The sequence below is a fragment of the Myodes glareolus genome, chromosome 2 (assembly GCF_982192425.1).
Source record: "Myodes glareolus chromosome 2, mMyoGla1.1, whole genome shotgun sequence".
Taxonomy (NCBI): Eukaryota; Metazoa; Chordata; class Mammalia; order Rodentia; family Cricetidae; genus Myodes; species Myodes glareolus.
Genome location: NC_142027.1, coordinates 2866171 through 2887567, shown reverse-complemented (window position 1 = coordinate 2887567; position 21397 = coordinate 2866171). Strand labels below are relative to the sequence as shown.

The 21397-nt window shown below is 43.1% G+C and overlaps 1 protein-coding gene across 2 annotated transcripts in view; it reads right to left on the bottom strand.

Moving 5' to 3' along the window:
• The window catches only part of Dscam (DS cell adhesion molecule), a 570981-nt gene that overhangs the window by 449377 nt on the left and 100207 nt on the right, over window positions 1-21397 (bottom strand). For both annotated transcript variants that reach the window (XM_085685855.2, XM_085685856.2), the window contains exon 2: window positions 13355-13672. In XM_085685855.2, the coding sequence (XP_085541981.1) occupies window positions 13355-13672 (318 nt within the window). The remainder of the gene's footprint in view (window positions 1-13354; window positions 13673-21397) is intronic.

Here is a 21397-nt window from a genome sequence, read left to right as displayed (position 1 = left end):
GGAGAGAAAGTGGGTGGACAAGAAGGAGACAGAGACTGGAGCTCCTGGGAGCCTGGTAAGTATCCGAGTCTCATATTTTGCCATCCTTTGGAACTGGGCAATTTCCTCAGACCTCTGGACATTCAGCTTCACATATAATACATCACACATCACAAATGGAAATGTTTACTAGAAATCAAGTCAAGGGACCTAATTGCATATCAGTCAGGAAAGAGAAAATGCTACCAAGGAGACACAAACAGCATCTTCACAGCCTTCATGTCTTGGCTGTTGCTCTGACGGAGCATCATGACAACAGAAACTCTGGGGAAAAGGGTTGATTGGGCTCACACTTCCACATCACTGTCCCTCACTGAAGAAAGTCAGGACAGGAGTTCAAGCAGGGCAGAGTTCTGGAGGCAGGAGCTGATGCAGAGGCCATGGAGGGATGCTGCTTACTGGACTGTTCATCATGGTGTGCTTGGCCTGATTTCTTAAAGAACCCAGGACCACCAGCCAGAGATGGCACCAGCCAAAATTGAATAGGTCCTTCCAAACCAATAACTAATTAAAAAAAAAAAAAACTCTACAGGGTTCCCTACATTCCAATCTTGTGAAGGGTATTTTCTCAGGTGGGGTTTCCTCCTCTCAGATGACCATAGTTTGTGTCAAGTTACATAAATCTAGCCAGCAAAACTGACCCCTTGCCAACCTGACACACAAACATATAACAGTTAAGCCACAACCTTTCCTTTCTTGTTGATTCCTATTAATAAGAACATAATATAAAACATTTTACAGACTGAAATTGTTCCACAGCTTTACAAATTCAAATACTTCAAAAATTTTCTCATTTAAAATCCAAAGTCTCTGTAAAAGACAAAAATTTCATTTTTAAAAGTTTAAAGTTTCTCACCAGAAGATCCTATAAAATTAAAAACAAATTATGTTTTCTTACTTTAAGAAGAACCAGGGCATAGTCACAATCAAACCAAAGTAGTGCCACCTCAACTGTGTAAATGACTCAATGTCCAATGCCTGGGATCCACTCATGATCTTCCGTGCTCCTCCACATGGTGTGGGTCAAGGTTCTAGCTCTACCTGCTGCAGCACACACAGCCTGTCTTCGGGAGCTCTGGCAGCCTCCACTCCACTGCTAACTGCTGTTCTTGGCAGCTGCCCCACAGTGCCGGTATCTCTGAACTGCTGGGGTCTTCTCTTGCAATTTGGATGCACTTTTACCAATGGCCTCTCCTGGGCTCTCTTCATGGTGCCCCAACTCAGCTTCTCTGTGTGACTCCTTTGATTATGGGCTTTCAACTGTTACTGATGCTGAACCTTCACTAACAGCCTCTCCTGGCTTCTGACAGTGCCAAGCCTCTGTTGTGCTCCATGACCCCTTCGTGCCTTCAAAACCAGCACCCGTCTGGGTGACTCTTACATTACCAAGTTTGGTGGCTAGCATGAGGGACAACCTTGGCTACCTCTAAACACAGCTTGCATGTGCTAACTATGAGGAAGATTTCACCTCAATGATGCTGGTTTCTTCTTAATCACTGTTAATTTCTCAGCTTCAGTTGACCAGCATCTATTGTCCCAGTAATGAAGTGGTTTTTCTTCAAAGGTTCTGGTATCTTGTTAAGCACAGCTGACTCTTCAGGCCCAGGTAACCAGGACCACAGATTTCTAATTCAAACTATGCAATGGCCGAGATAGTCTTTAAAAGACTCAAACTTCCTTTTGGAACTTCACAAGCAAGAACTCCATCCTCTGAATTTCTCTCAACATTCTTATCTTCCATACTATCATAGAATTATCTCATCAAGGTTTGAATGCTCAATGGCTTTTCTAGCCTAAAGTTCCAAATCCTTCTACAACACTCCCCGAAATACATGGTTAGGTCTGTCATAGCAATACCCTAAAATCCTGGTCCCAAGTCCTGTCTTAGTTAGGGTTACTCTTGCTTGCTGCAATGAAACGACATGACCAAAGTAACTTTGGGGAACATTTTCATTTGGCTTATATTTCCATATTGTAGTCCATCACTGAAGGGAGCCAAGAAAGGAACCCCAGCAGGGCTGGAAACTGGAGTCAGGAGCAGATGCAGAAGACATTGGGTGGGAAGGGAGTCTCTGCTTAGTGCTTGCTCATCATGGCTTGCTCATCCTGCGTTGTTATAGAACCCAGGACCACCAGCCCAGGGACGATACCACCCACAACAGGCTGGGCCTTCCCTCATCAATCGCTAATTAAGAAAATGCACTACAGGGATGCCCAAAGCTGATCTCATGCAGGCGTTTTCTCAAGGTTCCCTCCTCTCAAATGGCTACAGCTTGTGTCACGTTGACATAAATCTACCATCACACCATCCAAGACTGTTCCTTAGGCCTGAGCTTCAGGGCCACAGGCTACAAGGTAAACAACTGAAGCCTAGTTCATGTGACTTGTTCAGTCAAGGCTCAGCTCCTGGGAGACCTGCACATAGAATGTGGAGTGACTTTTCTTCTTTAGCCACCTACTGGTCTCTCTAGTGCAAAAGCTACCTTGAAAGTCATGATTTTAAGTCTCCATGACTCTTGTTTCTCTCCCCTATTAAGTTCACCTCTAGGTCCTAAATCAGCGAAGTCGCTTGGTTTACTAAATATCTTATATCCAACTACCTACCCATATCATTCATTCTAAAGACCAGCAATGGAGCAATCCAACTAAAAGCCATCACAGGGGCTGGGGAGGTGGCTCTATCAATAGAGTGTTTGACTGGTAAACCAGAGGACCTGAGGTCGGCTCTCCAGCACCCATACAGAGATAGGGACAAGGAAACAGGAAGATGCCCAGAGCTCACTAGCAGAGCCTAACAGAGTAGGTTCAGTGAGAGACTCTGTCTCAAAAAATAAGTAGGAAAACAATGGAGACACCTAACATCCATCTCTGATCTCCACCTGCAAAGCATACATGTGAATATACCCTGATGAACACACACACACACACACACACACACACACACACACACACACACACAGAGTAGAGATTTCTGACACAGGCACATAGCAAACGCTCAATAAATATTGCTGCCCCTCCTTACCGACAAACCTGCTTCAGCTCCAGTGACCTCCTGAGAAGTCAAGTCTGTGGATTACTAAGTGTACTAAGTTGGGTTCTCCCTAGAAGGAGCTTGGAGAGATATAGGGTTAAGGATATGACCCTAGAGATGCTGTGAGGGAGAGGAGACACAGGGGCTTCAGAGAAAGCAAGTGTACAATGTTGGCTTGCAATGGAGTTCCTCCACCCAGCCCCTTTGCAGCCCAGAACCCCTCCCATATCTGTGCAGACCAAGTTCCAGCAACCCACTGCTGGCTCAGTGCAGGACCCATGCTATAATCTCAGGACTGCACTGTCTTGTTTGTGTGCCATGGTGCCAATCACCAAGCACTCCAGAGGCTGCAGGTCCAAGCTCTGAGTAACTAATGCAGATGCTACAGATCTTCACCAAGTGCTGCCACACCTCCAAGCCTCCACTGCAGTCGCTATGTCTTCCACCAGCCAAATGAGGTGTGGAGGCAGGTGTCAGAAGAAAGAGACTGTAGTGATTACCTAAGGACAAGCCAAGACAACTTGCAGAACAAGAGGATTGGAAGGGATTCATCTCTCCCTCCCTAGCAGACATATGTCTCTAATAGGCAGCACCCCTTTGAAACATGATCTTAAAATAACCCGTTTTACTCTGAGAATTGATTTAATTCAAAGTTGATCAAGGTTAACTATACAATTTCTGGGGCCAAGAGAAAAAGGAAATTTGGGGTTTCAGCTAAAATATATTAAGATATAAGGTTAGAGAGATGGCTTAGCAGTTGCGAGCACTGACTGCTCTTCTAGAGAACTTGGGTACAGTGTCCACCACTCACAAGGCAGCTCACACTTGTAGCCCTAGTTCTAGAGAACCTGATGCCCTCTTCGGGACTCCATTGACACCTGTGCACAATGCATATACATACAAACTCATATAAACATGTGAATAAAAGTAAAATAAGTATTTTTAAAATATAAAGATATTAAAATGTACAATTTTCTTTCTTTTGTGGTCTTTCTGTCACCCTGTTTTTATTTGTTACTTGATGTCATACTCCTGAGGATACATGGACAAGGTAAAGCTGGACTCTCAAAAGAACTCAGAGCCCTCATCCCACAGAGATCACTTGGCACACCAGGGGTGAGGTCACCCATCCTGACAGCCACGAACTGCTGGCATAATCGTCTATGTCCAGTTCCTGGTAGGAAAGCTGCTCTATTAAGATTAGGTAACAGGTAAAGTCATTCTAAAAAAGTCTTTCACACAAGACTTCATGTCGCTCCTGCCATCTCTACTCCGTGATTTTCATACCTGATGCTTGGTGTTTAGATCCAGGAATCATGTAGCGTTGATTTGAACATATGTTTGAGGCCTGGGTCAAACCTTAACTTTTAATGTATGGATACACAAGTTTATCAGCCTCATTTACCAAGACAATGGGCTGTTATCTGCTGGAGTACCTGGGCATCTTTGTCCATATTTCTGTCCTACTTTTCATTTACAATCATTACCCTTACAGTAAGTATTAAAATAAATGTTGTTGGCTTTCCTGAATAATTACTGACTGCTAAGATTGTTTAGACCATTCTACATCCTTTATGTTTCTATATGTGTTTTGGAATCAACTTAATTTTTATTTCTCAAAAGCCTTCAGGGCCACTTGAGGAAAGAGGCAGTATCTTAACAAATCCCCAGCTCATGAAAAAATTTTTTATTTCTCCTTTTATTTCTGTCTCCTTTAGTTGCTGCAAGCTTTTGGAATTATATGTAATATTCTTTCTAGTTTAGGGTGAGATATTTTCCTAAGTATTGCTTGGCTTTGATTCTATTGTAAATAGTACTTATAAATTGTCTAATGATTGTTTGTGTGTTGAGCTCAATACTATGGTTTTGACAGACCTATTTATTAGACCCAGTAGTTTTTTTAATGGATCATATTAGATTTTTCCACATTCATGATTATACTGACAAAGAAGTATGAGTAATTTTTTAATTGGGGGGAGGGAGTAAAGTGTATTGTATGATGTATGTGTGTGGTTGTTTGCTATATGTTCATGTTCATGTGTGTGCATAGACATGTGGAGGCCTGAGGCTGACATCTAGAATGTTTCTCAATCTCTCACTGTCTGATTAATCAAGGAAGGGACCCTACATGAGTCCAGAGCTCACTGGCTAAGCCTGCCGCGGAGATACCGGTTCACCTCCCCTGTTGAATTACAAGTGGCCGCCAGACCCACTGGGCATGCCGCGGTAATCCCAACATCTGTCTTCCTTCTTGTACAGCAAACGTTGCTCACTGAATCCGGTCCCCATCCAAAACTTCAGTCTTTGCAACATTTTACTGCTTTTCTTCTCACACTGCTCTGGCTACAACTTCCAAAGAAGAGATGGTCAAAACAGAACCTAGTGTTGTCCCTGACCTATGGGGAAGCATTTCCTCTTTGATCATCATTTCTGACGTTAAGCAGACCTGGGTTTCTGCCTTTGTTAGAATGAGGAAACTCTCACCTACTCCAAGTCTTCTGAGATTCCTGCTTGCTAATCATGAGATGTGAAACTTTATAATAATTTTCTGCATCACATGGAATGACCTACTTGTTTTTATTTTTAATATGGCAATAGAGTGGGTTAACTCATCAATGTTCAAGTCTGAAGCCACCCTTGACTTCTGGAGATGCTCCTTGTATGAAGTATCTTTTGTATATTATTTGAGTCGACTTGCTGAAGGTTTAAGAAATTTTATATCCACATTTGACAGACACTTGTTTATAATACATGTGTCATTATTTGGATCAGGGCAACACTAGCCTAAAATGACTTGAAGAAATATTAATTCTTGTTCAATTTCCTGGAATAATCACCTTAGAATTTTTATTATTTCTGTCTTAAATGTTTATTAGATGTCAAACTGAAGTCATATGATCCTTAAATCTTATCATAGGAAATTTTTATCCACAAATTCAATATTTTAATTCTCAAGTTAGTTTTGAGATTTTGAGTCTTTAGAGGGATTGTTCGTTTCAAAAATGCCTTATTTATTGATATATATTGTTCTTAATATTCACCTATAGTCATTTTAACACTTCTAAAACATGTGTGGATGTCCTTCCCAGTGTAGAGAAGTCACTTCCGCTATTCTCAATATTGACATCGAATCCTCTCTCCCTTTTTTCTTCCACCTGACCAGCAGTGTGTACATTGTATCAACTCCTCTGAAAGAAGCCACTTCTAATTCCATGGGATCCTCTGATGCTTCCAAACCACCTTCTCTTTGTTTCTACTCAAGCCTTTGTTTTCTTTGATTATATTTCTAATTTCTCTTTATATTTAAGATGGAAAGTAAGACCACCTTTTAGGACCTCTCTTCACATGTAATAGCATAGGTGTTCAGAGCTATGCTTTCTGTATTGCTTTGGTAAGATCCCAATTATTTTAGTAACATTTGTATTAACATATATTAATACGCACACGAATGGGTCCCATCACATTTTCATACATGCACATGACATATTTGTTCATATTCACCCTATCATCCTCTCTTGTCCTAGTTCCTACTTCTCCCATCTCCCTTCCACGTTTGTGTGTTTTAGTTCCCTGGTGACCCAATGCATTTCATTAGGGTTGTTTACAGGAATGTGAGATATTACTACAGGAACATGAGACTCTTCCCAGTGGCTACAATACTAAAGAAAGTGTATCTCCCTCCCCCAGCAACAGTTAACTGCCAATAGATTCTCAGGACAGGTGGGGCCTTGTGAGTCCCCCTTCCAAAACATGATCTTACAGGTCAGATGCGGGTAATCACAACTGAGTCCAGTGTATATGTGTTGTTTTTATTGGTTAATTAATAAAAAAGCTGCTTTTGGCCAATGGATTAGTAGAATATAGCCAGGTTAAAAGAGATTTATATATAGAGAGAGTAGGTGGAGTGAAGGGGCCACCATGGAGCTGCCAGAGAAGAAAGATGCAAGATGCTAGCAAGGAAGGCCACAAGCCTCATGGTAAAATATAAAATAGAAATGGGTCATTTTAAGAGATAAGAGTGAGCTAGAAATAAGCATAATCTAATAAGCTAAGCAGTGATTTAATTAATACAGTTTTTGTTTGATTATTTCAGTTCTGGGCAGTCGGGAACAAACAAATGGCCTCCTTAGAACAGTCCAGGAGTGCTAGAAAGTGACATTCAAGGGCACTTGGCCCCTTCTCCAGCTCCGCTAACCCCTGCTTTTTAACTTTCTCTCATGTCCGAGGTTGATCCAAATTTCTATTATTTTGCAAACTTTAAGTTTTCTTCTGTGTTTTTAGAAATATAGATCATTGTTTATTACTATTTATGTGTGCCTATATGTCTAAGAATTTGAATGTGGGTACCCACAGAATTCAGAAATGGGTGTTGGATCCCTGAAACTGGAGTTGACCTGGGTGTTGGGAACCAAATGTCAGCTCTCTGAAAGAGCAGAAGCACTCTCCACCCTTGAGTTCTCTCTCCACCCTAGGACACACACCTTTACTCTCCACCCTTGAGTTCTCTCTCCACCCTAGGACACACACCTTTACTCTCCACCCTTGAGTTCTCTCTCCACCCTAGGACACACACCTTTAGAAGCACATTTTATACCCACATATTTGGTCATTTCACAGAGATTTGTTATTAATTTCTAGTTAAATTACACTTTGATCACTGATCAAATTGCATGCATTCTATGACTTAAAGGTCATTTGAAATTTATTTTACTACCCAGGATGTTATAGTAAATGCCTGTGTATTCCAGAAGAGAATGTATGTATGTGTTAGACAGACCATTCTTTATTTAAATATGAGCTGACCAAGTTGATCAGTAATCTCACTCAAGGGCTCTTTATTACTATTTTGGTGCAGGAGAATTGTCTGTATTCTGTCAATCATGTTTTAAATAAATGCTGATTGGCTAGGCAGGAAGTATAGGTGGGTCAACCAGACAGGAAGTAGAGGCAGGGTGATGAGAACTGGAGCATTCTGGGAAACAGAAAGCTTCCTCCAGCACTCCTGCCCAGACCACCAAGAAGCAAGATGTAACCTGCTCGGCTGAGAAAGGTATCGAGCCATGTGGCTAACATAGATAAGAATAATGGGTTAATATAAGCTACAAGAGCTAATAAGTAGCCTGAGCTAATGGGCCAATCAGTTTATAATCTCATGGAGATCTCTGCGTGATTTTCTTTGGGGCTTGCTGGTTGTGGAAAACTCAGCAGGACATAAAACCCAACAAGCAGACCCTCATGTTACACTATTTGGTCTATTTTTGCTTCTATTGTTCTGTTATCAGATACAAAAAAACTTACGGTAGTTATACCATCTTAGTTACCATCTTGTCTTATGAAATTACCTATTTAGCTCTGTGTTATTCTTAGATAGAGAGCATACTTGCTTGACAATAAATTCTAAATCTGCTCTTTTTGGCAGTGGTTTACCTGGTCTTGCCTGGATGTCCATGGCATTTCCCCTACCCTTCTATTTTGAATCTAACTGATGTGACTTGGACATGACAAAAGTGTTCCCACTGAAGGTCCATGTTCCAGCAGCTTCCTCCCCACTCTGATGGTGATGACAGGCGTTAGAAGCTTAATGAGATGTCACATATTGGGGGTGGTTGGGTTATCAGTGGTGTAGCCTCTAGAAGGGATTCAAGTGGTTCTTGTGGGAGCCCAGTCAGTTCCCACGAGACCAAGTCTCTATGATAATAAACCTGGCCCTAACATGTAAACTCCTTGCTGGTCCATGTAGAGGCGCCCCTTTAATTTTCTGCCACAGATGTGACCAGGCTAAGCGGCACTCACCAGGTGCAGCCATCCTATCTTGGATTTGTGAGCTAAATAAATCTCTGAGAAATAGTCTGTGACTCCGGGTACTTAGTTAAACAGCAGGCAAGAGACAAACTCTCTGTGTCTTTGTTTCAAGGGAATTTCTCTTACACAGTGTTGAATACAGTCTTGCAATCTCTGCCTCGTGATTGAATCACGTGACCTTGGCATTGAATATCCTTATGTTTTATTTCATTGTTGGGCTCTCTGATTCATTCATCATTACTTATATATGTTTTGTTTTTCCTATCTTCTTTCTTTTTAACATTGTTTATATTTGCTTATTTTTAAATGTATGGGTGTTTTACATGCACTTATGATATGTAACAAGTGTGTGCGGTGACCACAGAGTCCAGAAGAGGGCATCAGATCCCCTGGAACAGGAGATTTTATAGTTGGTTGTGAGCTACCATGTGGATGTTGAGAACAGAATTCAGGTCCTCTGTAGGAACAATGTTTTAACTGCTGAGTCATCTTTTCAATCTCAAGTTCTAGACTGCACTTTTTTAAAACAATCTACCATTTTGCTTCTTGGTTGCCTTATTATCTATAACTCTCCGGTTAGTTATGTTAATATTTCTTTAGATTTAATACTATATATCTTTAACTCATCACCATCCCTAGTAGGGTGGTATTATGCCATGACACACTTAGTAAAATTACTGTATTATTAGATTTTCCCGACTCTATGCTAGGTTTTAATGCTCTGGCTATCAGACATTTCCCTTCTACATACCACAAAAGACAAGGGTATCATCTTTGCTTAAAGGTTCAATTATATTTTAAATGATATAAAATTAGTACAAAGAGACATCAAAGGTAGGCAAATTCTTCCTGAACTAGCATAGTTCTTGCTAACAGGCACACCAAAAATGTATGCATTAAGAGCAGCAAGAGAAGCGGTGATCAGGAACTTGATCAAATATCCGGGAATGGTATAGCAGGATTCCTGCTGAAAGTAGACACTAAGACGATAGATATGGGAGGCCACAGCTGAGTCTGGTTTAGAAGGCAGGACTTGAAGAGCCCAGCTAGCCGTTAATACAGAAGAGACTCCTCACTGCTGCCTTTCCCCTTTGAGGACCAGAGCTCTCACCACAGCTCTTGCTTGCACACCTGTGAGTATCTACCTGTGTGTTTATGAATCCTCCATCAGGAAATATGAGATATTACAGAAGCCAATCCCAGGCTGGTTGATTCTCACTCCTGCAGGACCCAGAATGGGGAATTGTGGGCTTCCATATTTGGACCTTTCCAGGTGTTTCCTTTGCTGTTGGTTCAGATAAAAGGCTCCTGACACTTCACCTGGGCCATCAGTTAATGCCATTAGCCACAGTTTGCTCAGGAGGAAGCATGAGATGGACATGTTTGACCTTCCCGAGCTTCCCACAACTCACTGCTATTTGCTAATTGACACACACAGATAGGCACCCAGTGCCTGTACACACAGTGGCCCATGTGCACCCAGTCTTTGGACAAAGAAGCGTTTTATGTTAGAACTATGAATGCAAGTTAATGAGGCATTCAGTGAGTAGAAAAGCCTCCACTTTCAGGCACCTAAGCCTACATCAATATCATGCAAAGGATGTAAGAACCAGAGGTCAGAGAGTATCAGGGCAAAACAGAACAGGTCTGTCACACTCATAAACTCAAAGTGCCTGTGGTTGCCTTTGTCTGACATACACAAGATCAAGCCATCTAACATTTCAGCATGGAAGGGGAGGGTATCACAACCACCACCCCGTTAAAGCTGAGGAGATTTTGGCAGCTGATAGCTACTCGAGGAGGGAAGAGTCGGTTTTCCTCAAGAGTGTGGTCTGAGATAGGCTGACTATGCTCAAGAGGGTGGCCTTTGATAGGTCCATACATGGGCAACACTAATAGGAGTCAGTGAGTTATTTAAAAAAAAAGACATGAAGAAAGATGTTGGGATACATCCAGGAGGAATTGGAAGGAGAAAAATAGGGTGGGACAAATATTCTCAAAATACATTACATACATGTATGAAATGTTAAAAGAATTTAAAAATGAAATAAAATAAATGACAGGACATTAATGAGAATGTGAACTCCATGCTGTAAAAGGATAAATGTGGGCGCAATGGGTCATTCTAGAATAACACTAACATCAGCCTAGAGGGACAGTTCTGATTGACAGGTGACACAGGTGAGGGAAAACCTCCAGTTCCAGACTGTGCCCCACAGTCAGAGCCGACACCTTTCTCCCTCATCTGCCCTTGAAGAACCATGTGGCTCTGTCTTTACAGACAGGGGAGCAGCATTTGCAAGCATTCAATAAACAATCCAAAGATTACAGTGGTGCTGGAGGGGTAGCTCAGCATGGGAGTGTACCCGAGTTCAATCCCCAGCACTGAAGAATAATTAAATGAATGGCAACAAAGGATTAAGGCAAGCATGATGTATTCATAACAGGAAGCAAAACTAAATAAGAAAAGATGGCATGGAGACATGTGTGTCTACGTTTCAAGGTCACTAGCAGCAACCATGCAACAATGCAAAAGGGCACCAAGCACTCTGGTGCCACATCAATGTCTTCAAAGCTACACAATCAGTTGGGGGTAAAGTGCTTGCTGCATAAGGACCTGAACTGGGATCCCCCGAACCCATGTGAAACCTGGGCATGGCAACACAGCCTTGCAATCCCAGTGCTGGGCTAGAGGGTGGGCAGAAACAGGCAGATACCTGGAGCTCACTCCCAGCAAGCCTACTCAAACAGACGCGCTTCAGGCTCACTGAGGGACTCTATCTTAAAGAATAAGGTGGACAGGGACTGAGGAAGACACCCAGTGTAAAGGTCAGGGCAAATGCATATGTACATGCACCAATCACACACCCAACACTGCAAACAAGTGAACGCTGAGCCCTAGTCAGAAAACCCAAGTCAGAAATCATGGATCCAGACACAGGGAAAGCTATCTGAACTTCCACATCTTTCTACAGTTGTATTTTGTAGACTATAAATAAACGCTCTTAGCACCTCGCTGATATGCTCACCTGCATAAGGCATCCAGGATGTCAGGCTTTAGGGTCCTTACCCAAATTCTATTTGCTTTATTTTAGCGATTTGACAAATATCATGCTCCAAGCTCCTGACTAAAGTCAATCTTCTGCTTTTTCTAAGTATGTTCTGAGGAGCTGAGGAGTTGGCAGTGTGAGTCACTGCTGAACCTATGATTGTTTATATTCAAGTGATCACATGCAGACTATCCAAAAACATCACAGACTTTACTCGTGCCCTGGTGTCTTCCAGCAGCACCTCCCCTCCCACTGCAGACACTGTAGATGCTTAAGCTTCCAGCATTGACCAAGACAACTGTGAAGATCACACCTGGTCATTCACTGTGTTACGGCACCACCACACCCCACCACCCCAGCATTTCAGATACCCAAATTCTGTTTGCTAACGGGACTCTCCTAGCTGGGAGTGTGCATTACAGGGCTTTGCTGACACCTTAGAAGGTCGTGGTCTGTTCTGTGCTGAAAGACTCTGAGGTCTGTGAATCCCAGTCAGGATCTCAGAGCTGACTTTGTAACAAGAATGAGTTTTAAAAGATGCAGTACGTTGTTCAAAGGGACACATTTCAGCAGTGTGTAATGCCATCAGGAATGTAAACACAGTCTTTTGATATCAATGGGAAAATGAGACTATTAGATCAACTCTCTTTCCACTGCAGCATGCATTTAGGTTATGTCTGTTTTCTTTTCTGCTCAAACAGTGGCCTCATGTCTCTCCCTTCCCCCTTCCTCCAGGTGAGATAGGAGATACACAAGCAGGGAAATGGATAGAAGTACACACAGGGAGGAGGCACTGAAAACATGAGTCAAAATACCATGACGTAAATATACAATAAAGTTGGCATGGTGCTTGACAACCATTAGAGTCATGTGAGTGCATGAGTGTAATATTTGGAGATATGTGGATGCATACATGCACTCATGGCAAAGGGCCAGCGGCAGGCAACAGGTCTTGCTTTATTACTTTCTACTTTATTCCTCGTGCAACAGGGCCTCTCTGTGAACCCTGAGCTAGATTGACAGCTATGAAATCACAGATCCTCCGTCTCCACACCTCACAATGCTATGGACCCTGAGCTAGGCTGACAACCATAAAACTACAGAGATCCTATGTCTCCACCCTTTACAGTGCTGGGGTTACAGTGATATGCCCACATCCGGCCTTTTTATTTGTGTGTTGGTGGTAGAATACACACTTAGGTTCTAATGTTTGCACAGCAGGCACTCCTATACACAGAGCCTTCTTTCCCTGCTCACAAAACATTCTTTTCTAGATTTAGCCCCAGCACTCCAGGACACTAAAATCTAGTGACGGGAACACTGCAACCACCAGCATCAGCAGTAAACACATGAGCTGATGAGGTCCCCAGGTCCTCAGCCATTCTACCATTCTCCTCCCTTCCAAGTAGACCCAAAGAAGAGGGGTACTCACCAGCCTTGATGTGGACATCCTGACTTCTAATTTTCCCTGAAGGGTTTTCAGCTGTGCAATAGTAAGTATTATCATGGATTAAGGTGCTGAAGCTTGAAGGAGGGAAGGGGAAAATTTGGAGAGTGCCGTTGGGATGGACGTGGCGGATCCCGGGGACATCGTAGATCTCCTCGCCCGTTGCTAGGTACCATCTGAGAGTCACAGGAGGGATGCCTGCAGCCGGGCAGGGCACCAGCGTCCCCGACGTGCTTGCAAAGACTACCTCTTGCAGCGATGCATTGACAAAGTAGAGGCTGGAGTGGGGCTCTTCACTGAAAACTGTAAGAGATAACACAGACCTGTCAGTCATTCTGGCCTCTCAGGGCTACACTGAGAAACAGTAGGGGACTCCACTAAGACTAGATGGGCGAGCATTGATCAAAACATTACAGAGAGTCTGGGTCTTGGAGGCAAGGAGTTGATGCTATGTCCATACTCTGCATGCAGCAGACAGGCAATCTCAAGAGGACTTAAGAGCCTTTTAATGTATGCCCCATGACATGCTCTGTCTCTGGTGACCATGTCTAAATCTAAATTTTTTACTAATTTTAGATGCATTGAATGCCCTCCTCCTCCTCCTCCTCCTCCTCCTCTTCTTCAGTAGAACCTAAGTTTCCTGGAGACCAGGGCCTGGCAACTTTCACTATCTTCTGAGGCATAGGGTTCAGCTACCAATGGGCCCTCCATAACAAGAAACAGGAATCAAAGTCCCACAGCCAAGTCTAGAACTGAAAGCTCCCTTTACCAGCTGCACCGAAACCCATCTTTGAATAAAGTAAGCTACAATTTTAAAAGGTAAAAACTGAAGATGTCATGTAAAGCATTTTACAAGAAAACGAAATGCCATAGCAGCAATGCACATTTTGTTGAAAATTTGAGGTGATAAAAAGAACTATGACAAGACATCACCTCATACTTCCACCTGCACCTCTGCTCTGACCTGGACGCTTGTCTTTGCAGACAGTCTACCAAAGGGCCTTGCCTACGTAGTTAGAACAAGCCAGACCATACACAGAACCTCAAGTTTCTCTACAGAGACCACAAATGTGTCTTCATGATGCATATTTGACACGACATTACTTTTAGAATTATTTAACTCATCTTTTTTACTTAAAGCATTGCCTACGTAGTTAGAACAAGCCAGACCATACACAGAACCTCAAGTTTCTCTACAGAGACCACAAATGTGTCTTCATGATGCATATTTGACACGACATTACTTTTAGAATTATTTAACTCATCTTTTTTACTTAAAGCATTTCTGTTTGAATGACTAAAATCAAACCTACAAACCTGTCCATACACATCTGGGTTTTTTTTTTTTAGCTCATTTAGTGAATATTTGTGTTTTACTCCGTGTCACATGTATGAGGAGTAGTGATTGTATGCGAAACTATGAAACTCAACCACTAGAGCCCAAAATTCAAGCATATATAATTACAGTGAACAGGGATGCTCAGATGACTGTCTTTTTAAGGGGAGAAGCACACCCTGGCATGTATCTCAAAGAGAAAAAGCACTGCAGGTCAGAGAGAAGAACACTAGTGAGGATTGCCTGTTCTAGGCAACCAACATTAGGACCCATGGTGTAATTTTTCTTGCTTTCTGAACAACAGTTCTGTGAAGTTAAGTAGGAGCAAGAGGCAGAATACAACATGAACATTCTGGTGAGTGTCCTGATTCAGGAAGAAGCTATGAGTAACAGAACCAAGATTCCATCTCTTAGGATTTGTGTTTTATCCTCTTTGGTTTCAAGGTGGCAATACAGTTTCCCTCCTGTGTGTAGGGTCCCAAAGCTGGTACTCTCAATGGATCACCCCTGCCCTTCCTCATCTGGTTTTTCTCACGACTGTGGGGAGGTGTGCTTTGGAAATGCAGCTGGTACTAAGTAAAAAGTTTCCGCAACCTGATAAACCTCTCCTCTGATGTAACAATCTGAATCAGAACAAATTAAACCAAATAAGAAAAAGTCCAGGTTTAATGGATACCAACGCTTCTGGATAGCTTTCTAGTTTCCCAGAGAGGAGGCAGAAAAGGAAGACTGGAAAACCACGTGTTTGTTCTCTGGGGAGCAGTATAAATATCCTTTGGGAGTCGTCTTGAGTCTCTCAGGGGAGGGGTCATCATTTCTCAGGGTGAAGTCTGGACTGAGGTAACTTCCAGAGGAAGGGGCTTGGAGTGGAATTTCCACCTGGATATTCTAGACTTTTTGGATATATGGATGCCAGAGGCTGGGGTATAGCCTTCAACCAAACACCAAGTCCAATAAATGAATGCACCCAGCTACTTACAAGTACTCAATTGACATGATTTGAGATGAGTGACTTAGTACTGTTTGTAAAGATAATGGGACTGGAGAGGTGGTTCCGTGGTAAGGAGCACTAGCTCTTCTTTCAGAGGAGCTGGGTTCAATTCCCAGCACCCTCGTGGCAGCTCACAATTGTCTGTAACTCCATTTCTAGGGGCTCTGACACCCTCACACAGACCAAAATGCCAATGAACATGACATTTTAAAAAAAAACAATGGAGTTGGTTTGGACAAGCAAGACTCAGGATATATGGGCTAGTATCAGAGCCTCAGAACTCCAGAGGGAGGCTAAGCATGCATGTGGCTCCAATTTCAGCTAAACAAGAGCACTGTATGTGTAGATTTCTGTCTTCCTGCCACTGAGATGCTGTGTGGGCTTCCTTCCAGATTCCAGCTTTGTAACCAATGTCTTCCCACACACCCTGCTAGAAATGTCATCAGTGTTGGGACATTTATTGATGATACATGACATTTGCCAGACTCATGATCTACCAGGTCATTGGTTTAACCACTTCCTCTATGCATACTTTGCCAAGTTACAGAAAAAAAAGGCTTTCAGTAAGTAGCAAGGCATGAGGTGTGACCTGGCAGCAGCCTTGTCCTAGTATTGGCCATGTCACATGATTATTAGTGGTAAACCCTTATGCAGACATACAATGAAAAGGTGCAAGCAGAGCAAAGAAAAAGACAAATGTGCCATTCGAAGAGAAAAAGCACCAGGATATGCAATGTTGGAGCCAAGTCCTGTGTTCATAGGGATAAAAAATTAAAGAAAAACCTGATGTTATATGGAATAAAGGGAATAGTAACCTCTGGGCAAGACATTACCCTGCTAAGCTTTCAAAGTGTGAACAGGAACTAAAGGAAAGCTTAAACAGTGAAAGAAACCATCAACAACGAAAACGGATACACACGTAATCTGAGGAGGGGCCAGACCCAGCCCTAGCAAGCATATCTTGACCGCTTTAACCGAGTGGTTATGCATTTAAAGTCAAGAAGGATATAAGAAAAGGGTTTTGGGACTCTCACTCCAGAGTTAAGGAAAGCCACTGAGGTCAGGCTTGTGATAGGGGTGCCCCTCCATGGAGGTCCAGAAAGGCCATTGCCTGAAGCTGTGAGGGTGAAGCCTGGATTAGGTTGGAGAGTTGAAGATGCCAGAGCTATGGGAAGCCTTCCGAGGAAAGCTGCAGGCCAAGCGTGGAACCAGCTCCAGAGAGAGAAGGGTGAAGGGTGTTGCAGTCAACAAAGCCAAAAGGAGGGATGGAGAGTACTTTGACATCAAATATGGAGATACATAATTTGGAGTTTTCCCTGTCGAGTTTCTGTCTTGTCTTGCTTTGTTCTAGTATTTTCTCACTATGCCCCTTTCCTTCCTTTTGGAATAGTAATGTATATTCTGTGCCATTCTATATTGGAAGTATGTGGTCTTTTTAATTTTAATTTTACTGGGGGTTACAGTTAAGAGATTGCCTTGACTTGCAGAAGAGACTCTGGGCACTTAGTGTCAAGACTGTGAAAGACTATGGGAACTTTTTAAGTTGTACTAGATACATTTTACATTATGATATGGCTATAACCTTATGGGGACAAGGTGTGGAACGTGGTTGTTTGAATGAGATTGACCTCATAGGTTCACATATTTGCATCCTTAGCCCCCAGACTGAGATGGATCAGGAGGTATGACCTCACTGGAATAGACATGGCCTTGTTGGAGGAGGTGTGTCACTGGGCATGGGCTTTGAACCCCCTACTCCGGATCGATCTCTCTCTCTCTCTCTCTCTCTCTCTCTCTCTCTCTCTCTCTCTCTCTCTCTGTGTGTGTGTGTGTGTGTGTGTGTGTGTGTGTGTGTGTATCTGTCTCTCTCGCTTCCTGCTGACTGTGGATCAGGATATGGATCTCTCAGCATATAAAGTTCTCAGCTACTTCTCCAGTACCATGCTTGCCTGACAGCCACCATTCTCCCTACCATGATAATAATGGACTAAGTCTCTGAGACTGTAAGCAAGCCTCAGTTAAATGCTATGGTGTCTCTTCACAGTAATAGAACACCAACTAAGACAATCTTGGTTCTCACGTTTCTTGACTGCATTAAGAGGTCACCTCAAGCCATTGACCAACACCATCTGAACATGTGTTCATGTACTGTATTGTGGAAGTGGAATGTATCTCAGAATGTATCCCCATAATTGACTGAAACAAGACTCTATCCCCATCATCACCGGTTGACACAAGACTCTATCCCCATCATCACTGATTGACACAAGACTGTATTCCCATCATCATTGGTTGACAGAAGACTGTATCCCCATCATCACTGATTGACACAAGACTGTATTATATGAATACCTTTATTCTATAAAAGTTTATATGCAAAGTAAGTGTGATTAATTATTGTCCACCTGGTTGTGCTTGGAATCTCCAAGAGACTCACCTCTGGGCAAGACTGTGAGGATGCTTCCCGAGAGTTTTGACAGAGGTGGGAAGACCCACCTTGAATATAACTGGTGCTATCATGGACTGCGGTCCTGGACTGAATCAAAAAGACAAAAGCAAACTGAACACCATCTCTTTCCATTTCTTGATTGTGGACACAGCATAACCAGTCACCTCACAGTCCTGCTGCTATGACGAGTCCAACACGATAGGCTGTGGTCTCAAACTGTGAGGCAAAATAGCCCTTCCCTTCCTCAAGTTGCCTTTACAGGCATTCGTCACAGCGAGTGAAGAAAAGTAAGCAAAGCAGTGATGTGATTTAACTGAACTCTAACATGTGGCATTCTTAAAACGTCTAACAAACGCTACTTGCTCACCCTGTCTCCATTGCTGCATCTCACATCACTCTGGCATCGCAATGTCCATTGATAATCTGTCAATCTTTTGGAATTTTTCTTATGAAACTTCTGTTTCACAAAATTACATCTATTTTAAACACAGCAGGATCGTCATTCACAGTTAGGGAGCAGACTCTTTGCGGAAGCTGAGAAAGACTAACTCCCAGCAGACATACAGGTACCCAGAGGTTCAAGACAAGCCTCAACCCTTCACTGTGGAGAAGAGATAAGAGTGTGTTCCCACGAGGCTTACACAGTCTAGATGAGACACATCAGAAGGTGTCATCAATCTGTGCATCTCAGAATGCATGGTGGTGCACAGCATCACATACCCACTCCCCAACACTTCCTAGAGGCCGATGGCAGATGACCTATATAGGCTTACAGACCCAGAATCCAGGAGAATGAGTGCCCTGTTGACCATGAAGCCACCTATTGTACCAATGGTACCATACAGACAGACAGGTGCCTGTTGGTTAGGGACAGACTTCTTCGGGGCACTGAGATACTGACGAACCTATTTTTGGTGCCCATATGGGCTGTAACCTTCTGTCTGGGAACGACCTAACACCACCAAGAGAGACAGAAGGATGGCTTTCTCCCTTGTAAAATATACCTGACTGACTACATGTTTTGTGACCCCACCCACCCTGGATTCAGCAACTCTAACTGGTTGAAGCTGGGTTTGTTCACTTGGTAAAGTGTTTGCCTATTTTGTAAGCATTAGGACCCGAGTTTGATACTCAGAACCCATGTTTAAAATGCCAGATGCGGTATCACAGGCTCACAATCCCAGAGCTAGGGAGATGGAAACAGGATTCCTGGAACTTGATGGCATCAGCATAGTCTACCTGGTAACTACCAGGACAGTAGTATCCTTGACTCAAAAATGTTAACATAGGGACCATCAAGACTGCTCAGTAGGTAAAAGGCCTTGCTCATGTGAGCCTGATGACCTGACTTTATTGCAGATTCCATATTTAAAAGCCAGATGTGATGGTAAACATCTGTGATCCCAGTACTCCCACAGCCGAGATGGCAGGGAAAGACCAGCAAGTCTGCAGTGCAAAGCATGACAGACAGAAGAGAGACTCTACAACAAGGGAAAGAGATCGAAATTTGTCCTCTGACCTCCACACACACTGGGTGACATGCATACCCCCCCACACATACACATGGTCACCCCCACATCCATCTGCACACATGAGCATCCGTTTTGTCAGTGTATTGGTTGGAGAGCATCATGAGATGCATGGCCGCCGTCAGACCGGATGGAGAGCCCCATCAAGCAGTGCTGTTAGATGGCTTCACAGTGGCCTGTGGTGGTGACCAAGTGAGGCCACAGGACATGCTTTCATCTGTAGCACTATTTCTTAGGCAAATAGATCATGACATGGGCAGCCATTTTCATACTGTGTATCAGTGCTGTGTCCTAATAATGGGTGAGCAGGAGGGCAGGGATCAAATCACCTGCCCTTTACATTCCGGTCATTGCGCCTTTCCATGACACACTCAACAAGCCACGCAAATATCATTGCAGACAACCTCAGCACCTCCCATGACTCTCGGTTACTTTAATAATGCGGTTGATTCCTTTCTTCAACACCCAGTCTTAGGTTGGCTTTGTGCATGAGGCTTGGGCTTCTCCAGAGATCTGACCTGGGACATGTTTCTTTCTCTTGGTGACCCTGAGTCTGAGAAAGGCTAAGGAACACTGAGCCAGGCAGAAAGATATTGGAGTCCAACACCAACATAGAAAGATAGCTGCCATTCCTGAGGGGGAAAAAAGCACCTTTTATGAAAACCATATCCTCTGAGGGCTCATCAGAGAGCAGATTCCCTGCTTCTGCCCTTCTGAACAGAACTGAAATCTTCAGCAAAGCTTCCTAAGTCAGAATATGGAAATCATTACCAGCTAAGAGATCTGCTCAGAACAGAACCGAGATTGTAGTTCAACATTGCAGTTTTCAACTCAAATAAAAATGTGGATGCTAGCACTATAATTTTACATTTCAGCTTTCTAAGAAACTGACATTACCCCAAACATATTGTTAGGAATGAGGTAACTGTCATTCTTCAAGGCTAATTAATTCCACCCAGATTTCCGGGGATTTTTTTCCCCCGCATTAATCTTCTGCCAACTCAATTGTGTGTGCTGTGAACTAAATAAAACTTGGTCATATCTGAAATTATCCTTTCCTATCCTGAAAGTAGTCTTGCCAAGAATAGCAAAATCTTTGAAACTATAAATGTATATGAGAAATATTGCTCAATTAAATGTACAGTTTACTGTTGAAGGCCACATTCCAAGAGCCAGCTTGTGAAATCCTTTAAATAACTGTACAGAAAAGGTTAAAAATGTTTAATCCCAGTAAAGAAATAAGAGATGTGGAGTATTCTGGTCACTCCTCATATTTTTAAGATTTTTTATCTCTCTTTTACGTCACACCACTGGTCTTAATAATTAATATAAATTTATTCTTTAAGCGATGCAGCCAAGTATGGTAGCAAATGCCTTTCATCGCAGCTCACAGGAGACAGAGGCAGAGGGTGGCAGATCTCTGTGAGTTAAGGTCAACCTGGCGTACATAGTGAGTTCTAGGACAGCCAGAGCTATGTAGTGAGACACAAGGAAAGAAAGGAACAGGAAGGAAGGAAGGGAGGGAGGGAGGGAGGGAGGGAGGGAGGGAGGGGGGGAGGGAGGGAGGGGGGAGGGAGGGAAGGAGAAGGGAATGGGAAGGGAAGGAAGGGAAGGAAAAAAGGGAAGAAAAGGAGGGAGGGAGGAAGAAAGGAAGGAAGAAAAAGTATGCCATCTCCCACCTCAAGCAAAAGGAATCCCAGACTTGTTCAGAGAGATTTTGAGT